Source organism: Anabrus simplex, chromosome 6 (assembly GCF_040414725.1).
Source record: "Anabrus simplex isolate iqAnaSimp1 chromosome 6, ASM4041472v1, whole genome shotgun sequence".
In the NCBI taxonomy this organism is placed as follows: domain Eukaryota; kingdom Metazoa; phylum Arthropoda; class Insecta; order Orthoptera; family Tettigoniidae; genus Anabrus; species Anabrus simplex.
The window spans coordinates 95,722,262-95,737,535 of record NC_090270.1 but is presented as its reverse complement, the minus strand read 5'-3'; the positions used below and the strand labels follow the sequence as shown (position 1 = coordinate 95,737,535).

Genomic DNA, 15,274 nt, shown 5'->3' with positions numbered 1-15,274 from the left:
AATCTTGCTGGTTAAGTAAACCGTAATCATAAATAAAAGACCACAGATATATAAAACATTAGAGGGCATGTCGAGATCTACAACAGGCCTGGAACGGGACTCAACACTGGATAAATTCAACTTTATTTTGTATAGTACTAACTCTAGTCACCAACGTTAGAATTTAATTCTTACCAAAAATATACTCTTCCGTTATTAATCTTAAGATCCATCTTTCTTTCTAGAGTAAATAGCAGCCACTCATGAACATTTTTGTTACCTGCACAGTAACCAAAAACGCACTAGGGTTCAACAATCTGTCTGATGCTCGTATTTATTTATTTTAGTTATTTCCTTGATATGAGACACAGCGGGTACTACTCTAGCTCACGCAGAAAAAAAAAAAAAAAAACCTCTCAATGTATGTGCTAAATGGAGTAACGTCTGGGATTAACACCGTTCACGGTATGTATGTATGTATGTATGTATGTACGTACATACGTACGTACGTACGTGCAGTCCTCAGCCCGAAGGCTGGTTGGATCCTCAACCGCTCCACCATTAGCTGTCATAGATGGCCTAGGATCACTGAAGGAGCGTGCTAGGGAAATGAGGAGTGAGGTAGTTTCTTGTTGCTTTCCTCACTGAGCCAGAAGTTGCTATTACATATCAGTCAGTCAAGTCCACTGAAATGCATGCACCAACCGCCCATATGAGCAACATTTTCACACCCTTCATAGCAGGGACTGGCTGCATAAGGAATGACATTACTAGCATCGGTCATACCTCAGTCACTTTCATATTGTCAAAACCAAGGATAAGACAGAGACAGATCAATGAAAGTAACGAAATTGATCTACCCCATACCAGAAGACACAGTGCACTGTAAACTCTAGGTCTCACCACCAAAGGCATATACAGGGTGTATCCGTGATTATGTTACAAACTTTCAGGGAGGATGAAGGATGGCAATGGATCGATTTGAGATAAGGAACCGGGAATACGACGGGTACGACAGAACTTTGTGCGGTGATGCCATGCCTGCATTGACGCAGGGGGGCGCCATTTCGAACATTTGTTGTAAATGGAGCAGCTTGTGAAACTTGTGCAGGTAAACGGACTTAAATGAGTAGAAATTTGCTGTACGTTTGACTCGTTTCCGGAATACGGTTCCTTATCTCAAATTGACCATTTACCGTCCTCCATTGTTCCTGAAAGCTTGTAAAATCATCGACGACACACTTTGTATAATGATATTATTTAATATAATCAAGCAATATGCCTATATTCATATCCTATGGCGATAACAGTGGTGATGTTAAAATATACAGAATATTTTTGAGTTGGAGAGTTGGAGAGTTTTCTGTGGTACTGCAGTGAAGAGTAATAGTCGATTCGAAATAACTTTTTACTTTTCTTGTAGCAGATTATGAAGTTAAATACAAATTTTCTTGTTTTGTTGAGCTCAGGAGTACTAACAGTAAAGGGGTTCAATACATACCTTTCCTGTATCAAGAAGTTGTTTCAAAATAATCCGTTTAGTTACAAAAGATTGGTCATTTTTTATATTGTATTTCAAATTTATTTGGTATATAATTGTATCTTGGTTCGAGAGTTCTTGGTTGAGAAATAATACCGGAGCAAAGGGGGAGAATGAAGAGTTTGAGCGATGGAAAGTACATTCTTACCTGTGAGATATAAAATCTTAGGCGCTGACTGTATCAAAGCTGAAATATGCAAAGTTCCTTAGTTATAAAAATCTCTCGCTGATCGCGAGTTTTCCTCCTAATTTGGAATTTCTTCTAATTATTTTAACCTTTGTTTTTAAGTTTTAACAGCCCACTTGATAACAGAGATGTTCAACATAAAGATATAAACGAGAATTCTACTTTTATTATCTCATCTATTACATTTTCTTCAGAGATGAAAGTAAGAGAAAACAATATAAGCTCTAATTCATCTTAATGAAGCCACGTTCGGTCGTCAACGAGTCTTTATAAAAACTTGAGTAACACACGCACGCGACCTAGATTGAGAATGGGTAACTTTCTCAACCCTTACGCTAGTAAAAATCGTAAACCTGTAGGCGATGCAGTTAACAACCAATTATAGTCTGTCCAAATGTAATTTTTTCTCAACTATTTCAATGAAATACCTTTTCCATGTTTTAATATATGATTTATACTAAATGGTATGTTGTTATAGACAGTGGCCATGCCTGGTGTAGATGATGATGCATTTACCTTTTAAATTACTATGTTTTTTAATTCACGATATTTTTTCTGCTCACTTCTAAACGGGAGAAGTTTGGCTCGCTAATAATAATAATAATAATAATAATAATAATAATAATAATAATAATAATAATAATAATAATAATAATAATAATAATAATAATAATAATGGGTAACTTCCTCAACCCTTACGATAGTAAAAATCGTAAACCTGTAGGCGATGCAGTTAACAACCAATTACAGTCTGTCCAAATGTAATTTTTTTCTCAACTATTTCATTGAAATACCTTTTCCATGTTTTAATACATGATTTGTACTAAATGGTATGTTGTTATAGACAGTGGCCATGCCTGGTGTAGGTGATAATGCATTTACCTTTTAAATTACTATGCTTTTTAATTCACGATATTTTTTCTGCTCACTTTTAAACGGGAGAAGTTTGGCTCGCTAATAATAATAATAATAATAATAATAATAATAATAATAATAATAATAATAATAATAATAATAATAACCTTCACCGACTAGTTAAACTGCGCGCCTTCTCTAAGGCCGCCGATGCCAAAGGAGTTGAACTTGTAAACTTCCAAAGCTTTTGTCGTCCACCGTTAGATGGCTTGACCATCGCTTTGTAATTACTTGGTAGAGTGATGTTTATTTTGAAGTTTGTAAACCTCGTTCTGAGGACTGTTTTTATTTTCTTAATGTACCAAAGTTGTCAACATTTCACCTGGTTCCTCCTCATTGATATCAACCTATCAGATACTTGGAGATATTTTCTCTAGCCAGTTAAAACCTGGGGTGGGTATAGGAATCCAGCCAATCAGTAAAGGGTCCTGGAATCTTCCCCTTATGATACTATAAAAGCAGGGCACTTTAGAGCCGTATTGTCTGAATTGCTCCTGTGCTTGAGAGTGCTATGTGACTTAGGGAGGCAGGGGCGAGGCCTGCGTGAGGAAGATTCAGCGGTTCAAGGTGGTGGCAGATTTTACCTAGACGTGTGATAGCTCCTGCGGGTAGTTTGAGGGGAAGGTTTTAAATTCTTTTCTGTCTGTTGTTTCCAATTCAACCTCGCATTGGGTGACTAAAATTTTTAAATCCATAATTCCGTAAATCTTATCTCGGCGTTAAATGTTCCTCGTTTAATCACACCTTGTAGTATAGGATTGGCCTCTGTATCTTGGGGCCATAAACCTACTTAGGATTTTATCAATTTCGAGAAGTGTGCAGGTTATTTATTTATTTATCGTATGATGAATCTATGTACACACATGCATATAGTTTAGGATAAATGTGCGTAGTCACAAGTCCGTACAATACTATAACTCTAGGTCTAGCATTTTGACCCATTCAACTGCTTCATCCGATGTGCGGTGAATGTCCATTAGCGTTCCTTTGAAAGCTCGAATTGGGCAGTCAGCAACAATGTGGTGTATTGACTGAGAAGAAGTGTGCAGGTGTTTCACCTCCTTGCATTTTGTTTATGGTCGGTTACGTTCAACTATTCCCTTTTTCCATTAATGCCATTCAGTATGGGCAATTATGCCCCTGTTTATTTGGTAACTATCTCTGCGTCTTGTTTCCCCTTTAGGAACAGTGCTGAGTGTCATTGTGATTGTGGAGTAATTGATGAACACTCTAAAGTGAGGTCACCCGATGGGTTTCTAGTGTAATTTCTGTATAGCAAAGGATACTGATTGCCTCTGTGAGGCTTCACTATGGTAATTCGGAGCTCATATTCCTGAGTAATGTACTTTCTCGAATCAAACCATACTCTTGTAAAAGATTGTACCTGTCAAGAGCAATAAGGCTCTTTTCTATATAAAGCAACTGCCTGTTAATTGTTACAAGTTCTGTACCTGATTTTCGGACTTCTAAGTCCCCTACATTGTTAGAGCTGACGAGTTCATTAATAACCTGTCATATTTGTTTGTTTTTCATTCAGGTTTTCTATCTATCAATTTTAAACTAGAGAAAGAAAAGGAAAGAAATAAAATTTCCAAATTTACTGTCCGGCTCTATGGCTAAATGGTTAGCGTGCTGACCTTTGGTCACAGGGGTCCCGGGTTCGATCCCCGGCTGGGTCTGGAAATTTAACCTTAATTGGTTAATTTCGTTGGCACGGGGGCTGGGCGTATGTGTCGTCTTCATCATCATTTTATCCTCATCATGACGCGCAGGTCGCCTACAGAAGTCAAATCAAAAGACCTGCATCTGGCGAGCCGAACTTGTCCTCGAACACTCCCGGAACTAAAAGCCATACGCCCTTTCATTTAATTTTTTTTCCGAAATTTACTGTGTTAAGTTCTGCTCTAGTTAATTCCTTGTCCAGCCATTCAGCTCAGGAGCTTCTTATTCATCAGTGAATCACGGAAACCCCGTAATGATGATGATGATGATGATAATAATAATAATAATAGTAATAATAATAATCTTAGAATTCATGCAGGAAAAATTGTCATTCCAGGTTGATATTCCGAGATCTTGAACTATTAAGATCATGAAAACATTCTTGTACAAAATATTTGTTTTGGATGGTTGGTTCTTCAGAGTGTATTAGCTTCTGAGAAGCAAAGTAAATCTCAAGATGGGGTTGTATCTATATGTTACGGCCAAAGTTCTTCAAATGACTGGCGGCCAAATTGCATAATATATACACACGGCAAGCGTAAACTAGTGACAAAGTGGTACTTGGTCAGGGTCTGAAGAATATTGGGTGGAAGGAAGTCTTCTTCCTGACCTTTTTCTTTGAAATTAATGTGGATTTGCCCCAGCTTTCCCGCTGGATGCCCTTTATGACGCCAATCCTATGGGAATGGATGTACTGACTATTTGATATTTCTATAGTAGTTTTTAGTATAGCGTATTGCATGTAAATATGATATGTATTAAGATGGTCACAACCACCTTGCCCCCGAGCTAGATAAATTAACCATATGCAGATAACATCACCGACACGGCCGGGAATCGAATACACAACCCTCTGAACCGAAGGTCAGTACGCTAACCATTCAAGCAAGGATTTGGACTGAGTGAAAACCAATACATACGCTTTATTAAGTATCTAATCAAACTTGCCACCAATCAATGACCAGTACCTCGCCCAGGCGGCCTCACCTGCTATGCTGAACAGGGGCCTTGTGGAGGGATGGGAAGATTGGAAGGGATAGGGAAGGAAGCGGCCGTGGCCTTATGTTAGGTACCATCCCGGCATTCGCCTGGAGGAGAAGTGGGAAACCACGGAAAACCACTTCCAGGATGGCTGAGGTGGGAATCGAACCCACCTCTACTCAGTTGACCTCCCGAGGCTGAGCGGACCCCGTTCCAGCCCTCATACCACTTTTCAAATTTTCGTGGCAGAGCCGGGAATCGAACCCGGGCCTCCGGGGGTGGCAGCTAATCACGCTAACTACTACACCACAGAGGCGGACGTTTACGTTTCATAACTTTCCTATTTGATTTTTGGCATTGTATACATTCCTAGACATACCATTAAAACAACGGTATTTGAACATTGGCGTTAACATTATACAGTCATTATAGGAAAACAATTATCCGGAAAGGCAGTAGTGAATTTCGTGGAAATAATGCCAAAAGCTGGCGTTTATACGATAATCACAAAATTACAGAGCAGTGGTCATATGTTACCCCTGTGGGTGGGGGCGATATCCCTTGCCTGTCGTAAGAAGGCGACTAAATGGACCCCAGGGTATCTTAACTTAGGAGCGTGGGTTGACGACCATGGGGCCTTTAGCTGAGTCCTGGGATTTCTTTCACTTACTAGTTGCAGGCTCCTCACTTTCATCTATCCTATCCGACCTCCCTTATTCTATAATATTAATAATAATGGTGTGTGGCCTCCTGACAGCCCTGGTATAGGTCTTTCGATTTGACGCCGTATGGGCGACTTGCGCGTCTGTGATGATGAGGCCCTACCTAAGATGAAGTCTAACGCTAAAGGTGTCCATTTAGCTATGGAGTCGGACATCCTTGTACTACTTAAATGATAGAAACATGACAATTGATTTCATGAACAAAATGAGCTCCATTATGTATTTTGAACTTTCGTTGTTGTCAAAAGCCACCAACATTCGAACATATGAATACTTTGTAGAATATTTCATACAAAATGTATCGCGATTCGTTGTAGCCTACTTGCAAGGATTTACAATTCTGGAATTTTCATTTGTATTAAACAAAAGATTATCGTACTCGCAACTCTGACAACCCAATCCAAACAAAGCATTACCACGTTTTACATTAAGTATGAATATTTCTAGATTACCAGTTAAAACTATTGGGTGAGTCTGATCAGGACATTGCTGGCCCCGTGGTGTAGGGGTAGCGTTCCTGCCTCCTTCCCGGAGGCCCCGGGTACGATTCCCGGCCAGGTCAGGAATTTTTACGTGGACTTGAGGGTTGGTTCGAGGTCCACTCATCCTACGTGATTAGAATTGAGGAACTATCTGACGTTGAGATAGCGGGCCCGGTCTAGAAAGCAAAGAATAACGGTCTAGAGGATTCGTCGTGCAGACCACACCACACCTCGTAATCTGCAGGCCTTCGAGCTGAGCAGCGGTCGCTTGGTAGGCCAAGGCTCTTCAAGGGCTGCAGTGCCATGGGGTTTGGTTTGGTTTGGTTTGACAAGTACATTAATCTGGAACCCCTCTGTATTATTGGTGAATTGAGGTAGTGACATGGGAAAGGAAGTAACTCATAAAATGTGAATTTTACAGGAGACGAAAAAAAAAAAAAAGTTTTACCAACATTCTGATGCAGATGTTACTGAAAATATATCATGTAAAATCAAGTAATCCATTTACCAGTTTATGACTCAGGCGTAAATTGTGCGATAAAATACGTTGTGAAAAGTCACTTTGTAATATTAGTTTGTCAGCTGACGTGTATGTTTGAAGCAGAAATTTCACGATAAAACAAATGATATTTTTCATTCAAAAAATCCAGCCTAGCCAATAAGTCCTATTTTTCGATTCGCGGATGCCTATGTCGTTGATCGTATGATAGATCCGCCCTCTTTTGAGGATATTGTGCGCCTTTCACGGTTCCAAGTCGTTGAATGATTGCCTTGTCTTGACTGAGGAAAGTTCGGTTCTTGAAATGCTTATCCATCTCACAGTTCTAATATTAAGACGTTGAGTTATTTAAATCTCTCTTCCTTTTCATGGCGAAATCACGAAAATACTCAGGCGTCATCATGATTACATGAAATAGTCGAAAATGTTTAGCCTCTCTGATAATTTCCGCATCTTTTTCTGGAACCGTTGTTGGCCACAGGCAGTACCTATTTTTGAAAACAAAGAACTAGTATGAACGTCGTGTCAAGATGCTGGCAATAACAACTTACCATTTTGAATGGAAGAGGTTTCAGAGTCACTCTGAAGTATCACTATTACTACCTTCTCCATGCCAAACCTCGTGGTCTTAACGCTGATTCCGTCTTTCACCAATCGTAGAAACTAATCTACTGTACCAGTTGACTTGCTATCTTTTCCACGCTATTGGCATGAATGAGCGTTTACTACGTTCTCCATTAAAATACTGAATTTCGATTTTTTTTTTAAACTTTCTACATTTCCCATATCAACGCCTCAATTAACTTTCGCAGCAAAGTACGAAAGAGAATGGAGTTTTAACCCCCTGTCGGTGGGGGCAGCAGAATTACACTCATGGTATTCCCTGACTGTCGTCAGAGGCGACTAAAAGGGGCTCCAGGGGCTCTCAACTTAGGAGCGTGGGTTGGAGACCACGGGGCCCTTAGCTGAGTCCTGGTATTGCTTCCGCTTACTTGTGCCAGGGTCCTCACTTTCATTCATCCCATCCGGCCTTTTGCTCAACTCTCATTCTTTTCAAACCCGAACAGTATTAGAGCACTCGAAGACTAGGGAGTTTTTAATTTTCATGCCCTTCGTGGCCCTTGTCTTTCTTTGGCCGATATCTTCATATTTCGGAATGTCGGATCCCTTCCCTTTTTCTTTTTGCTAGTGGCTTTACGTCGCACCGACACAGATAGGTCTTATAGCGACGATGGGATAGGAAAGGCCTAGGAGTTGAAAGGAAGCGGCCGTGGCCTTAATTAAGGTACAGCCCCAGCATTTTCCTGGTGTGGAAATGGGAAACCACGGAAAACCATGTTCAGGGCTGCCGATGGTGGGATTCGAACCCACTCTCTCCCGGATGCAAGCTCACAGCCGTGCGCCCCTAACCGCACGGCCAACTCGCCCGGTCCTTGCATTTTTCTTTCTGATTAGTGTTATATAGAGGATGGTTGCCTACGTGTATTTCCTCTTAAAAACAGTTTAATTTAATTTCGTGTGGCTTTTTCTAGCCGAGTGCAGCCCTTGTAAGGCAGACCCTCCGATGAGGGTGGGCGGCATCTGCCATGTGTAGGTAACTTCATGGTATTGTGGTGGAGGATAGTGTTATGTGTGGTGTGTGAGTTGCAGGGATGTTGGGGACAGCACAAACACTGGAATCAACCAATGAAGGTTATAATCCACGACCTGGCCGGGAATCGAACCCGGGACCCTCTGAACCGAAGGCTAGTACGCTGACCATTCAGTCAACGAGCCGGACCTTAAAAAAACAATAATCACCACCAATGGAGTTATAGTTTTTGGAGACTATTTCCCGGAATATCCAGATGTGCTTCGTACAGAAGAACCGAGGACGTTTGTTTTTGTCGGAAAACGATTAGAGACCACCTCTAACTTTCCGTTTATAAAATATTCTTAAGTTATAGCAAAATAGTATTTCAGTCTCCACCTTCTTCGTCGTGAGGGTGAGTTGCGCGAAGGAGTGAGAATAAGAGTTTCACTGCAAGTACACTATTCTGCGGGCTAATTATAAGTCATAGGCCTTATAAAGGCGATACTTCAGACTGGACACTGTCCTAAGTGTGACAGTACGCCGTGGTAATGGTAACAGTCGACGATGAAGCTGCCCCTGCTGTAGTTGTAGGAGAGAGCTCTGGAGTGTCAGGGCGCAGATTGACCGTCGCGAACCCCTTAGTGGAGAGAGTCAGCACTGGGGAAAGTTTGCGGGGAGCTGGTGACGGCTCTATGCACAGGGTCGCTGAGGATGCCGACTTGAGGACGGTGCGAGCTGCAGGGGACGGACCAGGCGAACTCCGTCCTGAAGTACGAGGGACCGGGTACAACTTTCGTCAAACTCGGGTCCTGAAACAGAAGGCAAGACCAGATACGTTAATCAAGATTTCATCAAGAGGATAAGTTCTACAGTAAGAGCATTTAAACTAAGAACCAGCCGTGCGATGTTTTTCCTATCGGTGAACGTTACAGTCATCGCCGTGCGTCAGAAGTGTTCAGGGGCGGTGAAGTAACCTTACAGCTGTGCCATGAACTATTCGAAGATGTTACCCATGTTATGGGCCACAGTTATTTTACATGGGTTTAACATTGTTCCCCCGTGTGGTTGGAGGCTCTTAACTTGGGAGCGTGGGTTGCGACCATGGGGCCCGTAGGTGAATCCTGGCATTCCTTCCACTTACTTGTGCCAGGCTCCTCACTTTCATCTATCCTATCCGACCTCCCTTGGTCAACTCTTGTTCTTTTCTAAACCCGACGGTATTAGAGCATTCGAGGCCTAGAGAGTCTAATTTTCACGCCCTTCGTAGCTCTTGTCTTTGTTTGTCCGATACCTTAATTTTTCGAAGTGTCGGATCCTTTTCATTTTTCTCTCTCTGATTAGTGTTATGTAGACGATGGTTGCCTAGTTGTACTTCCTCTTAAAACAATAATCACCACCGCCATCACATTCATACCTTTTTTTTTTGCTAGTGGCTTTACGTCGCACCGACACAGATAGGTCTTATGGCGACGATGGGATAGGAAAGGCCTAGGAGTGGAACGGTATCGGCCGTGGCCTTAATTAAGGTACAGTCCCAGCATTTGCCTGGTGTGAAAATGGGAAACCACGGAAAACCATTTTCAGGGCTGCCGATAGAGGGGTTCGAACCTACTATCTCCCGAATACTGGATACTGGTCGCACTTAAGCGACTGCAGCTATCGAGCTCGGTCACATTCATACAGAGCCATAACAAATTCTCACTTCTGATGAAAGTTCCCAAAGAGATTTATTTGGAGAATTTTCCAAACGATGACCAATGTCATCTAACTTTTCCTCGGTGAGAGCTCTACGCTGATGTCTTCTGGACAGCATTGTCATTTTCATTGTCATAGGCAATATCAACGCCAAATCTGAAGAAATTGGACTCAATATTTATGTAAATAAGACCTAATTTATGGTGTTCCGTCATCAAAGTCATGACTATGCTACTATGAATTGAATATCAGAGCTCTTCCAGTCGAATGCGTGTACCATTTTAAATATGAAGGGAGCATAATCACAAACAGCCTTGACCCTGACGTTGGTCAAAAGTTGCATAGAAATAGTACGTAATAAATACACAGAAAATGCCACCCTTCTTAAAAAGTGACAACTTATACCCGAAAGTACGTCAGAGGATGACTAGAATTTATATCTCATCGACTTTCTTATATGGCAGAGATGCTTGGTCATTTAAGGTTAGCACCACGAAAAAACAGAAGCATTGGGGACGAGGATCCATCGAAGAATGTTGAAAATATCCTGCACTGATGAAGCGATGAACAGAGGTGACCTAGGAAGAGCACATAATGAACTTCTGCTTGTGTCTGCCATTAAAACCCTCTGTGTGTGTGGGGGGGGAGTAGAATAACACCCACGGTGTCCTCTGCCAGTCATAAGAGGCGACTAAAAGGGGCTCCAGGGGCTCTCAACTTGGGAGCATGGGTGGGTGACCACGGGGCTCTCAGCTAAGTTCTGGCATTGCTTCCACTTACTTGTGTCAGGCTCCTCACTTTCATCTATCTTATCCGATCTCCCTTGGTCTACTCTTGTTCTTTTCCGACCGGACGGTATTAGAGCACTCAAGGCCTAGGGAGTCTTGCATTTTCACGCCATTCGTGGCCCTTGTCTTTCTTTCGCCACTACCTTAATTTTTCGAAGTTTCGGATCCCTTCCATTACTTTTCTCTCTGATTAGTGTTATATAGAGGATGGTTGCCTAGTTGTGCTTCCTCTTAAAACAATAATCACCACCACCACTACCACCACCTAGTTGTACCGAATCTTAAAGCAATAATCACTACCATCTTCAGTTTTTTCCTCTCTGATTAGTGTTAATAGAGGATGGTCGCGCAGTTGTACTTCCTCTTAAAACAATAATCACCATTACCACCACCACCTAGTTGTACTGCCTCTTAAAACATTAATCAACACCACCTTCAATTTTTTCCTCTCTGATTAGTGTTAATAGAGGATGGTTGCGCAGTTGTACTTCCTCTTAAAACAATCATCACCACCACCACCCGACATAAATCCGCTGTCAAGGTTCTTGGGATAACAACGAGAGAGGTCCTGCTGTCAGAGGAAATCGCTCCTCAGAACAAAACTCCTGGTGTACGTCCAGTGTGTCGACATCGCGCCGTAGACAGCTTGGTTCCAAGTGGTCGTCCGGCTCCATGGCTAAATGGTTAGCGTGCTGGCCCTGGGTCACAGGGGTCTCGGGTTCGATTCCCGGCAGGGTCGGGAATTTTAACCATCATTGGTTAATTTCTCCGGCACGGGGGCTGGGTGTATGTGTCGTCTTCATCATCACTTCATCTTCATCTTCATCACGACGCGCAGGTCGCCTACGGGAGTCAAATTGGAAGACCTGCACCTGGCGAGCCGAACATGTCCTCGGACACTCCCGGCACTAAAAGCCATACGCCATTTCTTTTTTTTTTTTTCCAAGTGGTCACCTGGCCTCTTTATCAACCTAGGGCAGGGATGGCGAACTTTTTCCAACTAGTGTGCCATTAGGTCTGGATTATTATTCTCAACTGTTTACTGTGCCACTTATTATTTTCGTTTGTAATGGATACAACCCCCGCCCCTACTCACCACCGCCACTACCGACTTCCATCCCTCATTCCAAATTGTGTTTCATAATATGATATTACATATATATATTGTAAAATACCAAATACATGTGATAGCATTTTCATGGTCGTATTTTGCGAATACCGCAAAAGTACTTAGTAGCTTTGTCATTTATATTAGGGTCATAACTTGTTTTCAGGCGTATGATGACCCAAACAAAGTAAGTAGCGCTGTAGCAAGTTTCTTCATGGCCGAAAACTTTTGTGGGAGACTGTTTCACTGTTCAAGTATTAAGTTCTCCGGCTTCTGGAGAGAGTATTCTCCATCAACAGCACACTCGATTTTCACTAATGCTTCATCAAGTTGTACGAACTTTTTCACCCACACATGCTTTCTTAAAATTCAGTCATTTCCATTTCTAAACTGTCAATATCTAACCACTCAAAAAAAAAAAAAAAAAAAAAAAAAAAAAGAAAAAAGAAAAAAAGACTCATTTGTGCAATATGGTTTTGAAATAAAGTGCAATACTTTCCCCATATCTCGATATTGGGATAATTTCTTGGCAACTATTTGTCTTACAAAATTCACAACAATAAACAGTTACTCACTAAGAATAATTACGCGATGCTGGCAACCACACACAAGCCAAACTTCACTAATTCACTTGATATGGGTGAGCGAATGGCTCGTCGGCTGCATCTGACATTTATTTCACTTGACTTCCGGACCTATGGGTGTTGTAGTGTTGCCATAATGCACGTTCGAATGGAACCAGAATTTAGATATTCGGTACTTATTTCTTAAACCTGAAACACTATGACTATACGATGAGCGAGATATGTATAGTCTATAGTACAAAACGTACATAAAATTTTAATATGTGCATGTGGTGTGCCACCGAAATCGTGTTCGTGTGTTCCCTGACCTAGGGCCATCACTGGTATCAAGACGGAAAAGGCCCTCATTTGAGAACAAGACAGGTCTCCACTGCGCCTTTCAGTGAGCTGTAGATTGACACCATTGCAGTCGCAGATGGCAGCGATTCGCAGAAATGGGCCAGAATTTCATCAAGAGACGATCCCAACAATACTGGCAAAATTGCTGGGAAGAAGAAGAAGATGACTGGAGGTAGGACAATCCTAGTGGACTCCTCATAGAATACCAGTTGGTGTGCGGGAAGGTTTGAATTTTAATCCAGGCTTTTGGCATGCAGTCTATTGATTAGAAATTGCATATCACCTCTTCTATCCTGCCGGCCAACATTTTGATGGTGAAATTTTTTTCGACCAGAGTGAATAGACGCCATTAACCACGGTGACAGACCATACAGACTTAGCGCCTGAACGATCATGGCCACCAGGCAGGCTGATTATCAATTCTTGTGAACTTTCAATTATATTAATTAGTATGTACTGATTCGTTTTTGTGAAGGTTGATGACAACGATATACTAATGAACTCATCGTTGAGTACCAACATTTACCGTCTGCTAATATGTGAATTCTTTTATTGAAAAGACTCGACTACTATAATGGGGTTTTGAGATGAAGGAAACGCTGAGAATAAGACATGGAGCGTTGTCACATTTCGTCTTCTGAACCTTCTCTTTAATATTTTGACATCGCACCGACTCAGTTACCTCTCTAGGCGACGATGGGATACGAAATAGCTAGGACTGGTAAGTAAGCTTCTATGGCCTTAATTAAGGTACAGTACGGTACATTTGCCTAGTGTGAAAAACGATGAACCTCGAAAAATTGAGGGTGGCTTTTGAATCCACCACCTTCCGAATGCAATTACATGACCGGAACCGTGTAGTGAGTTTCTATCTCTCGCTCGGTCTCTGAATCATTTGCAGGGAGTTGTAAATCTCGAGGGAGACGAAGTTTCAGTGGTTTTCTTTTTCTTTTTCTTGGTCCAGTTTCATCATATGAAGCACCTGGGACATTTACCAGAGTGGAGAAGAATTTTCGAGACAGTTTCACGAAATGTTCTTTGATTTGGATTCCTTAAACAATCCCGTACCGAGCTCGATAGCTGCAGTCGCTTAAGTGCGGCCAGTATCCAGTATTGGGGGATAGTGGGTTTGAACCACACTGTCGGCAGCCCTGAAGATGGTTTTACGCGGTTTCCCATTTTCACACCAGGCAGATGCTGGGGCTGTACCTTAATTAAGGCCACGGTCGCTTTCTTCCAACTCCTAGGCCGTTCCACTCCCATCGTCGCCATAAGACCTATCTGTGTCGGTGCGGCGTAAAGCCACTAGCAAAAAAAACAAAAAAAAAAACAAAAAAAAAAACAAACAAACAAAAACCCACGAAATCGATGTGTTCAGCCTGATCGATTCCATCTTTTCAGACGTTAGTGGTGAATACTCAATCGCATGAGCTAGAAGTGGTGCCACACTCACCAAATGGGGATGGTGGACCTCACACAACTGAAACTGTGGCGAACAGTTACAGACATTTAAAAAAGATTGCCTTTGACAACCGACTTCGAGCTTTCCAGAGCACTTTGACAGATCTTCACCTCACATCTAATGAAGCCGTCTAGTGGATTTTCAATCAGGATTTGTATTTCTAGAGCCTGCGTGAGGCCTTTCACCACTGGGTTCCGTGGTTCAAATCCCGGTCACTCCATGCGAGGACAAAGCGGAGGCGGGGGAGGTTTTTATGTGGGTACTCCGGTTTTCCCTGTTATCTTTCACTCCAGCAACACTCTCCAGCATCATTTCATTTGTCAGTCATTACTCAATGCCTAAGAGGCGTGCGACAGGCCTCGACAGCCGGCACAATTCCTATCCTCGCCGCTAGATGGGGCTACATTCATTCATTCATTCATTCATTCATTCATTCATTCATTCATTCATTCATTCCGTTCTTGACCCGGTAAATGACTGAAAACAGGCTGTGGATATTCTTTACATTTGTATTTTAACTGATTCTACAATCTTGTGATTTCTCTGTATCTCTCTTCTGTGCCTCAGGGGTGTGGGTTGGCGACCAAAGGACTCTCAGCTGAGTCTTGGCATCACTTCCACTTACTTGTGCCAGGCTTCTCACTTTCATCTATCCTATCCGACCTCCCTTGGACAACTCTTGTTCTTTTCCGACCCCG

At 42.1% G+C, this 15,274-nt stretch overlaps 1 protein-coding gene across 1 annotated transcript in view; it reads right to left on the bottom strand.

Annotated features, from left to right (window-relative positions):
- Nucleotides 1-9,367: 9,367 nt before the first annotated feature.
- Nucleotides 9,368-15,274, bottom strand: part of Pdfr (Pigment-dispersing factor receptor) — a 373,916-nt gene continuing 368,009 nt past the window's right edge. The window contains exon 13 of the mRNA XM_068228235.1: nucleotides 9,368-9,409. Within this exon, the coding sequence (XP_068084336.1) occupies nucleotides 9,397-9,409 (13 nt within the window). The 3' untranslated portion in view covers nucleotides 9,368-9,396. The remainder of the gene's footprint in view (nucleotides 9,410-15,274) is intronic.